Source organism: Melospiza melodia, chromosome 22 (assembly GCF_035770615.1).
Source record: "Melospiza melodia melodia isolate bMelMel2 chromosome 22, bMelMel2.pri, whole genome shotgun sequence".
Taxonomy (NCBI): Eukaryota; Metazoa; Chordata; class Aves; order Passeriformes; family Passerellidae; genus Melospiza; species Melospiza melodia.
In genome coordinates, this window is record NC_086215.1 from 7893660 (window position 1) to 7911509 (window position 17850).

At 42.5% G+C, this 17850-nt stretch overlaps 1 protein-coding gene across 6 annotated transcripts; it reads left to right on the top strand.

Annotated features, from left to right (window-relative positions):
* The first annotated feature begins 409 nt into the window (after positions 1-409).
* ODF2 (outer dense fiber of sperm tails 2) lies at positions 410-17593 on the top strand. 6 transcript variants are annotated; one of them, XM_063174421.1, is made up of 21 exons: positions 563-579; positions 1367-1445; positions 2115-2283; positions 3453-3569; positions 4203-4379; positions 5541-5707; positions 6736-6865; positions 7162-7293; positions 8145-8219; positions 8863-8934; positions 9501-9617; positions 10485-10670; positions 10956-11065; positions 11758-11893; positions 12492-12602; positions 12781-12885; positions 13433-13591; positions 14457-14557; positions 15091-15253; positions 15608-15733; positions 16472-17593. In XM_063174421.1, exons 3-21 carry the CDS (start codon positions 2176-2178, stop codon positions 16646-16648), a joined length of 2469 nt encoding a protein of 822 aa, XP_063030491.1. In that variant the 5' UTR covers positions 563-579; positions 1367-1445; positions 2115-2175; the 3' UTR covers positions 16649-17593. The 6 variants fall into 6 exon arrangements, with proteins under 6 accessions (XP_063030487.1, XP_063030491.1, XP_063030490.1 ...); XM_063174420.1 differs by lacking the exon at positions 563-579 and adding an exon at positions 608-670; XM_063174419.1 differs by lacking the exon at positions 563-579 and adding an exon at positions 917-1108.
* Positions 17594-17850: the final 257 nt, after the last annotated feature.

Genomic DNA, 17850 nt, shown 5'->3' on the forward strand with positions numbered 1-17850 from the left:
CCCAACTCTCTCAGCCTGTCTTTATAGGGAGGGTGCTCTAATCCCCTTATCAACTTCGTGGTCTCCTCCAACATTTCCATGTCCTTGTATTGGGGACGGCGAGAACTGCACAAAGTTCTGCTTAACAGGAAAAGTGGCTGTGTACACAATTCTGGCGTCACCTTTAAGACTGTAAAACTCATCTCAAAGGCAACGTCAAGAAATCTGACTTATGAATCCACTTATTTCATGCTCTTTTCAGCCCTCCCCATTTCTGTGGGGATGAGCAGCCCCTACTGAGGGTGCCGCAGCCGTGAGGGCGCTGCGGCCGGTGGGGCCGGGCCGCCCGAGGCCGCTCGTGCCGGCCGCATGGCGCTGCGGGCGGTTACCGGGGGCGGTTACCACCGCTCAGGGCCGTTCGAATCGCCCAATGGTGGAGCCGCGGGGGGGACGCCGGCGACGGCGGCCGGGACCCTGCGGCCGCTCCTCCTGTGCCTGGTGCCTGCAAGGTGCCCACAACTCAGTCCACAGCCGCCCCTGCACCTCTCACCGCACTGATGGGGAACTGAAGTGGCTGCGGACCCCGCGCCCAGCTGCCTGGTGAGAGCGCCGAGCCCGCGGAGGGCAGGGCGGAGCGGGGGGCCTCGCCCTGTGGAGCGTCCCCTCAACGTGTGGGCGTTCCCTTGCCTCGGTGGGTGTCTCAGCATTTGTGTGTCCCCTCAATGTGTGTGTCCGCGCCCCGGGAATTATTCCTGCCTTTCGGGCTCCTTCCTGCTGGCAGGCCAGCGGCAGCCGTCGGCCCCGGATAACGGCGCGGGCGGGCGGGCGTTGGGAGCTGCCGGGCCTGGCCGGTGAAGGCCTGCCCTGCTCGGGGCTGCGGGAGCTCACGGCCCCCGGACCGCGGCTCTGCCAGCCTGGGGTGACCGCACATTCCATGAAAAACCTGCGGAGATTGCGGGAGGAATGAATGGTTACGTGTGAGCCTTGTTGCTAAGGCGGGCACAGTGACGTTTGGACGTTTGGTTGTTACTCGTGGTGATTCAAAGGCTCTGTCAGTCCCTGCCCTGTTCCTGAAGTGAAGGAAGTGCTGCTGTGTTCTTTCAAAATTGGGGCTAGGCTATGAAAGTTTGTAAGTGAATAGTGCCATCATGTAATTGTACAAAACATTTCCACTGTTTAAAACAATTTCCATTGCCACTATGTTAGGAATTATAGTCTGTCCTTTCCTCATCCTGTGCTTTACAGAGGAAACTAGGGCACACTAACTTTTGTTTTTTGAGTTCATGTACTTGATGTTTGAGCCTTGGTATTCTCTTAAATCAAAAGGAAGAGGATGTTAAGAAATTGGCACCTTTTCCTCTAAATCATTTTATTATTTCTGTAACAGGTGTTTCTCGACTGACACCGAAGATAGTTCCTCTACACCCAAGGCTGTGCGCAGGAAAGCTAAGGGCTTGAAAAAAGCTGTAAGTAACTTTACTTAGGCTGACAATATCTTTTCTGCCAGAATCAGGTTAGTGCTGCTGGTGGCTTTGTGTAAGATTTGCAATTACATTATGCCTTTACATCAACTGAGGCTCCAAGATGATGATCTGAACCTTGTGTCTCTAGGCTTTTCTGTGTTGTGTCAGGTTATGATTATGTGTTTCTGTGGAGATTAAAGAAATGCTGTGATGCAATGGCTTTAAAGGATTTATGCTTAAAAAAGATGCTCAAAGTTAAGCACACATGAAGGAGCATGCAGGTTCAGGGTTCTAGGATGGATTGGTATGATGATTTACTGATGGTTTTTCTTAACTTTTCAATTAATTCTCCTCTTCTCCGTGCTTCAAATTTCTCTTTGTAATCAGATCTTGTTGGTTATGGGAACCCTTGATTTGCTCACTTGCTTTAAGACTTTGAACTTCAATGGTTCTTACAGACACCTGCTATTGATCCAGCTGTGTTTGATCTTCAGTAACCAGGTTAAAAGCAGAAAATACTGGAAGCAGAGGAATTGTTTGTGTTAATCCTGGCTTTACAGAAGAATAGAGTGAAGTTCAAAATGGCAGGTGCTCCTGATAAAAAGCTCAAATGTTAACCAAGGCTGGCCACTGTTTCTCTCTGAACACTGAAGGAAATGTTGTTGTTTCCAGTTTCCGTATTCACAGGTTTCCCTTCATTGCATTTCCCTTTCCCATTTGTGGGAGAAGAGCCATGAAGAACCGTTGCTCATCTCCCCCTTTGCACGTCCATGTGGATGAAAACACCCCTGTCCATGTCCATATTAAAAAGGGGCAGAAAACCACACCTGCAAAATGCCAGGTAGGAGTGTGTACCTGGTTGGTTGTAAGGGCTGCAGAGAAGGTGAATGGCCTTAGAAACATCACAAAATCTGCCAGGTCTGTTCTACTGTTGTGCTAGAGCTATGAGACTTCATTTCATATTCAGTGGTGAATTTGCAGTGACACATTTGCTATGTTGATTTGTTGAAAGATGATTTTGGTGTGATACAGAATTGCTTTTCATGTTCATGTGAGAAATGTTGCTTCCAATGTGGTGTCATTTTATTTCTTGGATGTGTGTCCTGATAATGTTTTCTGTTTGGCTTCATATCTGTTTTTAGGAGGAAAGCTTTGAGGAGAGGTAGTACTTAAGCATTTCAAGTAGCATCTTGATTGCATTAAAATAAATGTACTTAGAAAAAGAATCTTCATTCAGACCATCTTCTGGCATTAAGGACATTCTCTGTCCACTGAGTTCTGCAGCCAAGAAGATCTCTTCCCAACCGTATCCACAGGAGGCACAAGGCAAAACTGAAGCTGAGGTTCTAGCTATCCCATATCCTCTTTTGTTGCTGGATATTTATGGAAAGTTGTTCTAAAAAGTTGTTGATGGAAGTTGCTATCTCATTCTTCCTTATCTACAGATATCCTGTTCTAAGTCTTGTATTAATTCTGTGTTTGTTGCTAATGGCAAATTTCATAATGGGATGGAATGACAGTGAAAATAACAAGTCTTATGAATTAATTGTCAGTAGGGAATGTTTACAGCATCTGATTTTTCACTAAGGTTAGAATTATGCAAAAACGCTTTAACTCTTCTTCAGATAGAGCAGCTCAAGTTCAATACAAATAAATGTGGATCTTCTAGTTGACTAAAGTAGGCAAAACACTTCCAGGGCTTTCCAAAATCAATCATGGTGTCAAATGATATAGCTGCTTTTTTTGTGAGATGAATCTGGGATGGAGAGGGATCTCCCAGGGATCTGTCAGGTCCTACATCCAGCCATCCTGCCAGCTGAATGTGCAATAATCTTTCCTTCTGGCTGGTGTCAGCTTCCTTTGGTGGCTGCTACCTCATCTCACCTGATGCATCCTGTGAAGCACTACTGATAGTTCTGTATTAATGATCTTTTGTTTGGTTTTGCAGCACTAAAAATTGCAAATGGTTCTTTAAGGCTCTGTAATTTGTTTTACTTTCTCTTCCTTTAGCAAAAGCACAAACAGAAATCTAAAGGGGACGGTGTGCGAGCCCTTCGGGTGAAAACTAAAGCCCCTTGGATACCCCCAGGCAAAACAAGCACTCGTGATACCATCTTGAAGTGGGAGGTACACCTGGTTTTGCTCTTTAACACAAACTTTGAGGTTTAACCAAGGTTGAAGAGAGCAGTTGTGTAGTGAGAGAGTTGGGCAGATCTGAGAGAAGGCTACTGTCCCCTACCATCTATTTGAAGTGTCTTCTGGAAATCTTTTTCAATGTAAATCTTTTTCAATCTTTTTTAATGTAGAAAAACTGAGAATTCATAAACAGCCTGTGGCCATGCCTTTCTGTCTCTAGAAGCCAGACACAATTATTTTTTTATTGTGATTTTACTGGTGCACTTCAAGATCTCATCTGGAGGCTCAGTGAGGGACTGCTGGTCTCAGTGTCTTCCAAAGCACAGAGTGTTTGTGTAGCATTGCATCATATTTTCTTTCTCATGGGTTGATAGTTTTGCCTGTTGTATTCCTGGCATTTCCTAGATGAGGATTTGAGCTTTGATTAGATTTTCTTCTTTTTCATCGTACTCTTTCTGCATTCTTGACCTTTCCCAGCTGGAAAGAGAAGAGCTGTTTGTAAACAATATTTTTTTTCTTTCCTAGCCTTGCTGCAGTGATGTGACCCAGTCTCTGTTTTTTGGCAATGTTAGAATACTATTTATAATGTTATACTAAAAAAAAATTGTCCCCTTTATTCCCTAGAAAGAATCAGGTGGTCATCTAGGAGCTCTGCCTACCACTGAGTGTGACAGGATGCAGTCCGTAATGCGCCTCAGTGACCTCTCCACAGACGACGATGATCCCGCCTGCTGCAAAATTAACAAATATGAAAAGAAGATAGACAGCCTAATGAATATGGTGGGAACACTGAAAAAAGAGGTGAGGAGACAGTGGAAAGACCTGCTGACTGGGGCTTTGTAGCTGATCCTTTGACAAGAGGAGGCTGGAGGCAGGTCTTGGTGCAATGGAAGGCTGCCCAGGCTGTTGGTAGCTTGCTTGAAAATAAATCTGAATTGTTTAGAATAGCTGAACTATCCTAGTGAGAAATTCACTAAGCCACATTATGAAACATTTAAAAATATTATAAAATTAATAAGATATTGGTGTGCTTTAAGTTCCAAGTAATCTCTCCTGCCCAAGCCCAAAATCTGAAAACTGATGACTACAGAAAGTGAAGAATACAATGCATTGATGTTTTATTGTCAAAAAAATCCCCTTATTCAATGAAATTGTTTCTTCAATGAAATTGAAAAACACAATGCATTGATGTTTTATTGTAAAAAAAATTCCTTTATTCAATGAGATTGTTTCTTCTGATTCAGTTTTAAAAATGTGCAGCCCAGTGATGTTGTGTTTTCCAGATAAATAGGCTCTTATGTGCTTGACACCACTTAAAATACGTGGGAGATGTTCCCAACTCTCATAAGATGCATCATGATGGGCATAAACTGCATTCTTAAGATTGAGTTAACACTCAGAGTGGCAAATTCTGTATTATTATTTTACTCAAAGCTACATGGGCATCAAATCAGTGAACAAGAATAGGATTTGAGGATAGGAATTCTTACATCAAGCATTTTCCATTTTATTTATGCTATGAAATTTAATGGAATTACTTGCATGATTATAAAACAAAAATCAACTTTAGAACCACAGAATCATTAAGAATCACAGAATGAACTAGGTTGGAAAGACCTCTGAGATCATCAAGTCCAACCTATGACCTTAACACCTCCTCATCAACTAAAGCATGGCACCGAGTGCCATGTCCAGGCTTTTTTAAAACTTATCCAGGGATGGTGACTCCACCACCTCCTTGGGCAGCCCTTTCCAATACCTGACAGGCCTTTCTGTGAAGAATATCCCCTGACACATGTTTCCTCATGTCCTGTCACTTGTCACCTGGGAGGAGATAGATACTTAATTTTTTTTTATAGTTTCAATAAGTTAATTGACTATGAGTGGTTCACTGATTTGGGATGTGGATTCTGTGTAACGCTTCCAAAGCCCCTGGTTTAAGTTTTATTCCAATATCTTCAGGTCAAGATGCAGCAAATGGAGGAACAGGAGGAAATCACAAAGCGTCTCCTGGAGGAACAGAAGGAAGAACTGAATGAGATGACACAGGAGCTGGTGGAAACAGAGAATGAGAACTCGCGGCTTCGGCGCAACATTGAGCGTATAAAGGAGGAGAAAGACCTGACTGTGTAAGAAAGCTTCACTTCTCACTGTTCTGAACTTGTGGCATCCACAGGCACCTCCCTTCTTTACTGCTGACATGATATGAGGTTGTAGCTGCTGCTGAAGAACTGATGCACTTGGATTTTTTGTCACCTTTTAGAAGGGGGTTCCAGGTGGCAATAGCTGCAGGGAAGGGCTCTAGCGTGATTTTTGGAATGGGAAAATATCCCTACTTTGAGAGAAACCTGAGAGCAGTTGGCTTGTGTGGAGGGTCAGCCTAGCCCTGCCATTAGTATTTTGAAGATTAAGGGATTCTGCTTGAATTGTGATGATATTGATAGAACAATAAATGAATACACATGGAGCTGAAAACTAAAAGAGAATTTTTTACCTTTCCAAAAATCATACGGAGCCAGGAGTGGCAGCCCCTGAGAGGACTGAACCATAGGCTTTTTTTCTTAGTGATCCTGAAGATCTGCAAGTCTGACATTTTTGCATCTACTTTATATCTAAAGAATTAGTGAAGTTTGTGTCTCCAGGGGGACATTAGTGTTTTAGGAGAGTTAGTTTTAATTTTCCTTAAGAAATATCACTTGGAAGTTAATACTTTCTGTTTCTTTCTCAGAAAACTCTAGGAATGCTTCTAAGATTACAAGTGCTGGCTAAAAATGTTGAGCTGCATATCTTGGTGTGCTCTTCTGTTTTTTTTTTGTTTGGCCATTTGGAGTCTTACTTCTGGTGTGGCATTAAGTGCCCAGGAAAAGCACAGCATTGTGTTTTGGGTTTAGCAGTGTGTTCACTTTTGTGTAAGCCTGATTTGTCCCCTCTAAATGTCATAGCTGTGATCTTAGCAAGCTCCTGGTGCCTGCTTACAGCCTTTTCTCAAAGCAGCTTCCACACTGATAGGGGGTAGATCTTAAGCAGTTTTTGTTTAGAGCTTTTATCCGCTGATTTGAGCTTTTTATTAATTTTAACTCATTCAACTCTATATCAACAGTGGCTGGTAAAGCTGCCAAAGCTTCTTGTTCCTCTGATGGCTGAATTCTCCTTGCAGGCTACAGAAAGAATGCTTGCAGCAGGAGAAGGAATGTTTGATGAGCAAGCTGAGTGAAGCAGAAAGGGATGGAGCTGCAGCTGCCAGACAGATCCATGCCCTGAGAAATACCATTGGGAGACTCAACATTGTAGGCATCCCTTTTTGTTCGTGCCTTTTGTCCTGTTATATGGATGTCTTAAAAAAGTCATGTTATAGTTGCCAATCCAGTAAAATCTAAGGAAAAGTGGAGGAATTTAACCACCCTTAAGGTTTGCTGGTTCGGTTTTAAAGTGGGGTATTTACTTCCAGTTACCTTCTGCAGAGAAGTGAACAATTACATCCTTTTGTTTATGTTTTGTGGGTTTCGAGTTACTGTGTTTTGTTTATCTCATTCCTTTCTTTATTTTTGTTTCTTCATTTGTTTGTTTAATGTTTTTCCTTCAGGAGAAGCACATGAGCAGCACAGATATAAATGCTCTAACGAGGCAAAAAGAGCTGCTGCTTCAGAAGTTGAGCACCTTTGAAGAAACTAACCGCACACTCCGAGAACTTCTTGCAGAGCATCAGTCTCGGGAGGTGAGAACTGCTGGGTGTGGAACCTGGCTGATTACAGGAGGCTGTGTTGTCTCATGGGCTGGAAGGGAATTTTGAGTTTGTAATCTTTCAATTCTTTCTCTCAGCCCTGCAGACCCTGTCAACCCATAAATGTTGGATAATTTTTATTTGGGTTTTTCTTTATCTCTGCCTAATTCATAGAGTAAAACTGGCTTTTCTGCTCTGAGGATGGTTGAGCCTTTAAGTCTTTGACTGCATTAAAAAGTTCAGGCCCTGTTGTGTTGCCAGCTGTCTCCTCTGGATATGGCTGTATCTGCTGATCCTGCTGGTCTCAAATGCTGCTGTTGCTGGAGTCTGAGGACTTGATATGGCCTCAACTAATGGGAGCCTATGGATATTCAGAACTTTGATTTTGTGGGCTCTGAGGGCAACAGAAACAATTCTATGCTGCACGTACAGAACCATTCTCTACTGCTAATAAGACCAGTAGAAAAATGAAATTTCTGTTTTTTCTGTAGTTGAAATTCCATTTCAGCAAAAGCAGGCTGGTGGTAACAGTTACCTCAGCCATCAGTGAGATTGGATAAAAGGTCTGAATTCTTCCACATGACTTTCCCAGAGTAGTGGGAGAGTTCAGAATGATCTTATATTGCCATCGTGCTTTTTATTTTAATCTTTGGCTGGCAAGTGGAAGAGCTTTCTGAGCTGGATACTGATACATGAAATATTTCGTGAGTGTGATGTTTCTGTGTATCTTCTAAGAATTGCTGCTGCAGCTGGGAAGAAGTAGTTGATTTTCCCAGTTCCATTTAAAGAGCCTGTATATAATTGACTTTTTAGTTAACAATTTTTCTCATGCATTTATTTTGTAGAAAGATGCCCAGAAGGTTATGGATCGACAAGCAATGCTGCTGAAAAGGCTGGCTGACATGGATGCAGAGAATATGGTAAGCAAACCACAATCTCTCATTTCTTTAATGCTACAGCAGAGAGATCTAAAGTGACAAACCCTTCTTTGTCTTATATTACACTGTCAAATCTTACTCTAGTGCCTTTTAGGTCAATAAAATAATTATTTGAGCTTTTGTGGCAATCAGATCTACTACATTGCTCCTCTGGTTAACAACCTGCATTTAAATATGGGTAGAGTTTCACTGCCTTCGAAATATGGGGACTTAGAATGGGAATAATTCTGTGTATTTGGCTCTGTCACTGAATGAGTTACCTGAATGAGTGCCAGTTTTTTGTTACTTTCCTTCTCTGTAAACTGAGACAAGAGTTCTTGCATTTGCAGAAGCTACAAAACTTGCTGTGAGACATAGGTAAATGCCCTTTTTAGTCTGTGGAGTGTATATGGTCCTGACTGGATATCCTGTGCCCTGTTGCACAAATGTACAAGTATCCCTTTTGCTTCCTGCTTGAGTAGAATGCATCCTGTTTTTGTGGGGAAGAGGATGCTGTTGTTGTGGACAACAGGCCATGCCACAGATCAGGTGGTCTTGACAGGGAGGCAGTTACACCTTTTGCCTTCTACCTGCCATCCTAAATGTGTTTGTTCCTGAAATCTGCATGTTTGTTTGTTTTTTCCAGCAACTTCAAATCAGGCTTCAGGGAAAAGAAAAAGAAGTGGAAACCCTCACACTTCAAATAGTGGCAGAAAAGGTAATTTTGTTTTTCTGTGTTTCCCTCAGTTTTCTACTTTTCAGTTCTGTAAAACCCCAGGCAGTCCAAAAGATGAGGTTGTTTGCAGACTGCTGTTTTGAGATCAGATGACCAGCTTGCTTGTAAAACTAGGCAGATACCAATACTCACACTATTGTGGGTTCCATATTCTGTTAATAAGACACCTCTGACAGGGATGGATAGGTAGAATTCTCTTTGCTTGGGCACTGAATTGCCATTCTGTTTAAGGTTCTGTTTGTTCCCAATGGCAAATTCCAATCTGTTCCTTAGTTTAGAAAGTAAAGGGGGAATGCAGTGGAAGAGATCAGCTATGAAGGATATTTTGCCCTAGAATATACCTTTCATGCCAGTCCTTCACATGTGTTGTAAAATAAATGGCTGCTCATTTGTTCCCTTGTTGTTGGACTGAAGAGCTGTGAGAGTCCACCTGGAGGTGGCTGGAGATCATTCAGTGAAGAAATCTGAGCTTACTACTGCATATTACAAAGTGTTCCTTCTATTAGCTTGTTGAGTAAATCATATTTGTCTTGTTCTTGCTTATCTAGGAACAGGCAAAGAAAGCCTTTGAACTTGCCAGATCCCTGGAGTCTGTGAAGGCCCATTTACAAGCCCAGCTGAGGAGCAGAGAAGCTGAGAATGACCGTCTGGTTGCACAGCTGCAGGTATGGCTGCCTGCTCCCTGGGGATTGTCTCTTCCTTTGCTCCCATGGACTGAATTCACTCACAAGGGGAGGAGCAAAAGCTTCTTACAGGGTCTGGTTGACTGAAATATTGGCTGGTGATGTTTATTGCATTAACACACAGCGTGATTTTCAAATTAAGTAAGAAAAGAGAGATCTTTTAACTTTTGAGGCCTGAGGCAAGATCTTAGCCTTAAGGTCTATGTGCATTAATTAGATTTTCTTTTTCTTAAGTTAGTTGCTCCATAATTGTTGAAAAGATGGCTTTGGTTTAGTCAAGCATCAAGACAAACTGAAACTATTTAATTTGATTTTTTTGGAAAAATGCTGTGCCAGTTTGATCACCCTCATTAATCTGTTCTCCAGTATAAATGAGGAGGAGAAAGTTCCTCTGGTGTATTTTGATTAGACTTTTATATTTAGCATATGTTGGAATGATGTTACAAGGAACATAAATGTGGTAATAGTTTAAAGGAGCTTTAATCTGTTCTAGTAAGAGGTGCATAAAGCAACATTATAATATGCATACATTTCATCAATAAAAAGAATTTTCTCAGGTAGATCAAAAGACTGTTACAGTATTTATATTGGTCAGGAGAGAAATCAGTATTTTAGGAAGCAGTTTATGAAAGAAGAAGACTCCTGGAAGAAAAGGAAGATGTCATGCTGCCATCTCTTTCAGCATTTGGACAGGATTGTGTAGATTAAACCTGACTGCAAATACCTCCAGACTGAACACTGGGGATTTGTGCCTGGTTCTCATCACCATTTCTAGGAAATTAGTTGCTGCTTTGGGTTTGCAGGTGTAATATGTGCATTAATCCATATTGTGGTTTTGTTCCCTTGCAGAATATGGAGATCAGTGAAAATCACACTAAGGGAGAGATGGACTGTCTTCTGGAGCAGCTGCAAGACCTGAGGTGCAAAGCAGAGAGTGATAAAGAGGCCCTGAAGAAAGCAGTCCGTGCACAGAAAGAGCGGGCGGAGCGGAGTGAGGATTATGTGCAGAAACTGACTGCCCAGCTAGCAGAAAAGGTACCTGCTGGAACAGGAGGAGCCTAGTTTGAGGTCATGATTTTAAATTCTTGACTTCTAGTAGCAGCCCTGGGGAGAGTCTTTTCTCTCAACTAATGAAATTTATTTCTGTCTTGATGCCATGGCCCATTTATGCCAAGTTTAGAACAAATCCAGTTTGCTCAGCTGTCACTGTATTGACTGCATGTCCTAAATTAAGGGCATTTCTGTGTATTGTCTGCATATCTCACACCAGTGATGATTTTGCCTTACTTTTTTCCCTCTTGTATTTCCCCTGTCTGACAGGAAAGTGCTATTGCTGAGGCCCAGTGCAATCTCGAGGCCTGGAGGAATCGCTGCAGCAAAGCCATGAAGGAGAAGGATGACCTTGAACTGGAAGTTGTTACACTGAACAGGTTAGAGTAAAATCTGTGCAGAGAAAGAAGCCTGAGTGGGGATGAGTTCAAAGTTCAAGGGTAATTTAATTGAAAAATAGCATTGAAATGAATATTTTAATTGGATTGCTTGTAAATAACCAAGCAAAATCAGCACTGGCTAAGGGCTAGAGCAGAGTTTGAAGAGGTGGAGAGAGATACGTGGCTTCTGCTGCTGCCTTGCCACAGCAAAGGCAGACTCTTTAAGCTTTGCTGACTCTTAAAACTGTTCTTTTGCCATTTTGTAATGCTTTGAATTAAGATTATTTTTGTTTTGAAATCTTTTTGAATAACTGTAATGGAAGATATGAAAAGACCTAAGTAGTATAGTTGATGCCAGTTTTGTTGTGAAGGTAAATAAATATGTTGGTATCACTGCAGTACAGGTGTTGCTGCAGGGAAAATTAGGTAGGTATGAGGTGAGAGAGGCAAATCTTTATCCTGTCCATCTTTGAGACAATTCATTTGCGCTCCAGGGGGACAATTCCAGTGAATTTCCAGGAGGTATAAAAAGATTGAAATAGTCAAATAGTGTTAACAGAGAGGTGTGCATACATGACTGGAGAAGGAAGATGAAAGGATAGGGAAAAGCTATGTTCCTGAAGCTGGTTTTCAAAGGTTAGGAGCCTTACTCTTCTTGTCACTTAAGGATTAATTTTCTTTCTGTGTGGCAGCCGTGTTGCAGACCTGACGGAACAACTGGCAAGGATCCAGGAACAGACGCGGGACGAAAACGAAGCTTTGGTGGATAAACTACAGCAACTGACTGGAGAGAACAGTGCTTTGAAGAAAGACAATGAAAAACTGAAGGTCAGTGACTCTAAGGGTTTGAAGATGAAATGCTAGGAGGAAAAGAAGGTGGAATTATAACAACTTGCTTGGCCACTGAGGACAGAGTCAAATTTCACCCATTGTTCCTGTACAGTTTAAACCAATTCATATAACCTGACTGAGACAGGGCCAGTGTGCTGGGAGCAGACACAGAGAGTGTACATACTGAGGGAGCTGTGTTCCTTCCATGTTTTGGCTACAAGTATCTCCAACTACTGTTTCATCTAGCTGGGATCTTGAATCTTGTCCTTACACCTTCATGCTGCTGACTGGAGAACAAACAGCTGTTGTAGCTTATACAGAGAGAATGGTAATCTTCAGAACAAAAAAAAAAAAAAAAAGACTGGCATATTTATTCTGTTGTCCTTTACCATGAGTGATCTTGTGGGTGACCTACATCTTTTTTCCATCCCAAACCTCTGTGCTCTGCTGATGTAAATTTGGCAGTCTATTGAAGTGTGGAAAGTTTTGGCAACTTGCATGGACAAAACTGTATTTTCTTAGTCTAGGCATCATTAGATAGCTCACATGGCAGGTACTTCCAAGCACTCAATGGAAGATGCTTTCTTTTTTTCAGGCTGCTCTGATTTCAATGGAGGACAAACTGAACCAGGCACAGATGGAATTGCAACATCTCCAGAACTCTGTCAGGAGCTATGAAGGGTTGATTGAAACCTACACGGCACAGGTAGGTCTCAGAACCTTCAGCCCTTGCACAAAGGTGTTTTCTCCTTCCTCTGTGCCTTATTCTGTAATGCCTTAGCTATTGCCAGCTGGAGCAGTTTCAATTACTCCAAGGCATTGCAAACATGTGTTGAAAACTATTTATAACAGATGAAGTCTGGGGTCTTTTTTTGAATGTCCAGGCACAGATGGCCCGAAAGGAGGCAGATGAGCTGGCAGCAAGACTGGAGAAGTGTGAAAAAGAGAACGAGACCTTAAGGGATGAAATGAACAGGGAGATTGAAGAGGTAACTATCCCTCTAAAGACATGTTGTAGACATTCATGGGTCTTAGTGTTCTGAGTCTAGTGAAAAACAGCTGGGAATAGAAAATAAAAGGCTTATCTTGCCTTTTTCTCAGGACTTGTTCAATGGGTTTTGCAGAATGAACATTTAGCAGCTTCTTTCTGACTATATGGCATTGTTCAGAGGTGTATAAATTATTTAGTGTGTCCTTTGCTGCAGAAATAGTGGTTTTGAACAGTGGATTAGATAGGTTACACCATTATCTAATGTGGAACAGCTGACCCCAGAAGCAGAGCTTGTATTTCCAGTAAAATTGAAGCCCACAATCCAAAATACTCCTTCTTACACAATCCATGGGGAATTTCAGATCCTAAGTGAAAGCTTTTTGGAGCAGGAAAAGACCTTAGGCTTTGAACTCCAGCACTGGCCAAATATCCACACAGTGTCATCATGGTTGTGGACCAACAAAGCTTAATTGAAGTTGAGAATTTTTTTAGTCTTGATCCTATGAAAATTTGAAAGTTCCTCACCTTCTCTTCCTTAATTACAGACTCGTCAGAAGTTCCAGAGCCAGCTTGCTGAACTGGAGAAGCTGCCTGAGATCCTGAAGTACACTGAGACACAGCTGGCCGAGTGCCATCAGCAGCTCATGTGTTACGAGAAGAAGAACGGGGACCTGTGTGACATGATTTCAGATCTCCGTCAGCTGGTAAGGGACTGGCAGAAAGTACCCGTACCAGTGCAGAGCTCTGCGAAATCAGATTGAGTTCTAATCACGGCAAGGTTCAAACTTCGGCTCTGTTCTCGTCTCTTTTTGAAAAGATTAAACGTGCACTGCAAAATAAAGGTGTGTGCCATGTCTTTGTGCAAGAAGTTAGCGGCTTTGCTGGTGGCATTCTTTGACATTTGAAAGGTTTCTCATCCCTTGGGGCAGAATCTTTCTGGGACTTGTTAGCAGCCATGGCAGCACTTGCTAATGCCAGCCCTTGTTTCTGTTATCTCATCCTCTTGTCAACTTCCCCTCCTGTAGTTTTCTGGTGATGGTGCTGGCCCAACTATTTTCTCACTCTCATTTCAGGTTGTTTTCCCAGTTTCTGTTTTTTGTTCCCAGAAAGACTGTGTGTAAGTATTGCAGGACAATTTCAAACAGGGATGACATCTACAGCTGTGCCTCACAACAGCACATGATCTCTGTCTGACCACTTTAGTCTGCTTGGTTTGGAATTATAACCCTCCCTGGTGTTTCAGGCTCTGATGCTGTTGTGGGCTGCTGGCATGTTTGTGGCTGCTGTCCTTGTGTGTGTTCTTGGTTTGTAGCTGCTGCTCTACATGCAGGAATTTACAGGCCTGTTTTTTCTTTTGCAGTACAGATGAGTTTTCCTACACCTTCCCAGACTGTAACTGGAAGCATCAGCAAAATGGATCTTTAGTTCTATCCATGGTTCCCTTTCTCAAGCTCTCCAGAAGTTATGAATGGAACATATTTCCTTCTGAGAGCTGCATATGTTTTAGATGGCTGGACATGTGTGTGTGTAGTGACTGCTCTGTGAAGTAATTAATTCCTATAATTTTAGATTGACCTCCAGGGGGACAAAATGGAGATGACAAGAGAGAGATATCAGTCTGCCCAAGAGGAGAAAAAGCAACTCACCTTGAAGGTGGAGGAGCTGGAAAGGTTAGAAATAGTAGGCTCTCTTGCTTTTTTAACCTTCCATTTCCATTGTTTTTACAGGGGATTGAAACAGCTTCAGTCTTGTTCCAGTTCCCCACATGCCTCCAGGATTCTGTGCATTTGCCTGTCCCACAAGGTTCTCTAATCTGTAGCTATCCACTGAGAGTTATATGGTTTTGCAGCAGCACCTGTTGTGAATGTTGTTAGACAGGATGATGGCTTAGAGAGCAAAGAAACGAGCTCATTGTCCAATCTAGCCTGGCAGTTCTGAGGTTACTAGATACTACAGTATTTTTACCTATGTTTATGCATTTCTTTTAGTGCCAATGTCTCAGAAAATGCAGGTATATGGGTACTCTGTTGGTCCTTCAATATTGGAAATTTTGATTTGAGGACTGGAGAACATTTCCTGGGGCTCTCACCTTTCAAGCGGGAATAGAATCTATTACCAGAGGAGTCAGGACCTGACAAGAGGCAGAATGAAACACACTCCATTTAAAATGAATAGGTTTCCTTCCCTTATTGTCTTAAACTAGAAAACTAGAATCCACGAGTGCCCAGAACATAGAATTCCTTCAGGTCATAGCAAAACGCGAGGAGTCGATCCACCAGTGCCAGCTGCGGCTGGAGGAGAAGAGCCGTGAGTGCAGCTCCCTGGCACGCCAGCTGGAGATGGCCATTGAGGATGCCAAAAGACAAGTGAGTCATTTGTCATGGATGTGAATTCACCCAAAGCTACCCAGGCTGTGAATTCACCCAAAGCTACCCAGGCTGTGAAAGGGGAACAGTGAGAATGCTGAAAATATCTTTTCAGCTTACGATCAAACCCAGTAAAATCATCATGTCCAGTGAAATACAAATAATGTGCTGCTGCTATTTGTCAGCACTGTTGAAGAACTGAACTTGGTTTACAACAGAGAAAAGCACAAGACTGAGCTGCTGTTTATGTATGAGAGTGTGTCAGTTAAACTTTAGAGGCTTTTTGTGGGCAATGGGTAGGGAAAAAACATTCTTCAATAGACATTCCTTTAACAAAGTTGTTGTTCTGTGTAGGTGGAACAAGCTCGAGAACGAGCAGTCTCCAGAGAGAGGGCAGCCCAGTCCAAGGTGTTGGATTTGGAGACCCAGCTGAGCAGGAATAAAACAGAGCTGAACCAGTTGCATCGGAGCAAAGACGATGTGAGTGGCTTGTGGGGGATAGTCCTGCTGTACTGGTGGTGCCCTGGCAACAATTGGATTCCATAAATCATCCTGTGGATGTGCTGCTGAAGTCATGCAGAGCTGTGCCTGAATGTGATGTGCTGTTGTGTGTGTCCATGGATGTGTGACATAGGACGTGTCACTAGTTCAGGATTGTGTAGCAAGTGATAGGCACGTCAGAGTATGAGGATGTGAGTGAACTGGTGTAAAGTTATGTGTGTGTAAGAAAAGAATCAGACTTTCCTTGTGTTCAAAGTAGATTTGCACCAGGTATTGTGGACAGATTTCAATTTCATTTCACCTGTATCAGAGAGAGTGCAATCCCCCTTTTAGATGAAAGGATTTCTTCTAGAGGACTGGCAATCTTTTGTCCTGTCCTATTTACCTTGCTTTCTTGCTTTAGTTTTACTTGGAATTGTGTTACCTGATGGATCAGGTCAAGTTCCTTTTCAGAAAAGGGTGTGTTTCATTCCCGGTAACTACAGCTAACACGTTTTAAAAGCCCAACTGATAAGCCACATTATCTCCTGCTTTTATCAGCTGATTGCTGAATGGAGATGAGAACGAGCAGAAATTATAAATATCACAGCACCATCTATGGTAATGTCATCTCGAGCTGTGCTAATTCTGGCTCTCCTCAGCACTTTGGGGGAAGAGTTTAACATGAACAGGGTGAATGTTGCTGCCTTTCAGCCGGATTTTTGCTCCCCTGTGCAGGCAGAGCGCCGATACGAGAGCCGCCTCCAGGACCTGCGGGATCGGCTGGAACAATCGGAGAGCACCAACCGCAGCATGCAGAACTATGTCCAGTTCCTCAAGTCTTCCTACGACAACGTTTTTAGGGAATGTCCTTTACTGGGCTCCTCCCTCAGCCCTACTCGCTCTCTTCTCTGAGAGCAATGCTTTCCTTGCACCTTTTTTAAGCACACAGAAGCTTTGTTTCAAAAGCCATATTGATTTAGAAAACTAAATGGTATTTTAGGGTCGCTGCGGGGAGATGTTTTTATTGCAGAGTGACAAAATAAAATTGTGTTGGCATCTGATCAAAATGTGGGGTATCAGACAATATCAGCAGTACTGGTTTGGTGCTGGACGTTGGTGTTACACCATAAACTGAGCCCCAAAACCAGGTGGTTTTACATATAATGGAAAAGATCCTTTTCCTCCTGTTAGGTCATGATGGTTTCAGCTCTTAAAACCTGTCAGAGGATTGTTGAGTGTGTTAATTCTTGTAAGAGCTCTCTTCGTGCCTCACTTCTCATTCAGTTGCACTGTTGGGGAGATCATGTGGGGGTTTTTTAAAATATTTTTTTTATACTGTCGGTGTGATGCTGAAAATAACTGAGGTGCCTGGGCTCTACACTCACAAGAGATAGTCTCCTGCATAACCACAGTGTTTGTAACAATTTTATACCAGAAATTATGAGTTTGGTTTGGTTTTTTATACTTGATTCTTATATAATCCCTGATCCTTACCTTTATTTGTGAGAGTGATACTAATGTTGCTTTACTCCTCTTACCCTGATTTTCTGATCCTGATTATACCCACCCAGGACTGAGCCAAAACAATTAAATTTGAAGGAAATCAGTGTCATTTCATTTGGGATCTTGGTGCAAATGCCATGTGAGTTCTGGGGGTGTGTGAAATCCTGACTTTGCCTTAAGCCAACTAAGGAGCAGCTGGAGATATTCAACTTCATCAAATTCTCCTGCATCTTCTGGAAAATCGGGTCTTTTGTGTTTCAAGTCTCTGAAGTCCATGTGCTCTCTGGTGTCCTATTTTTTCTACTAAATGGCTCTTAGGGGGACAAAAATAAACCTTGTTTTTATTTTTCTCTCTTTTGGTATCCTATTTATATGCTGTGTGATATGGTCACTGGCAGTATTTGCCATGAAAGTTTTCTAAACTAATGAGGTTTTCGAAAGATCTGTAATTGTGCGTGTTTAACAATTTAAAAATCCCAGAAGTGCTGTGGGAGAAACCGATAAACTACATTTTAATTGGTTATGGTGGGGATTTCATCTTTAGGTGCTGTGAAGCTGGAAAAGCAAACACATCCCAGAGCTGTTGGTGCAGGCAGCTGAATTCCAAACTA

Excerpts from the sequence above, each read along its gene's own strand:
- ODF2 (XM_063174417.1), top strand. The coding sequence starts at position 410 with ATGGTGGAGCCGCGGGGGGGACGCCGGCGACGGCGGCCGGGACCCTGC. Across the intron at positions 10,671-10,955 it reads CTGCCCAGCTAGCAGAAAAG|GAAAGTGCTATTGCTGAGGC; the intron begins GTACCTGCTGGA and ends CCTGTCTGACAG. Across the intron at positions 15,254-15,607 it reads TTGAGGATGCCAAAAGACAA|GTGGAACAAGCTCGAGAACG; the intron begins GTGAGTCATTTG and ends TGTTCTGTGTAG.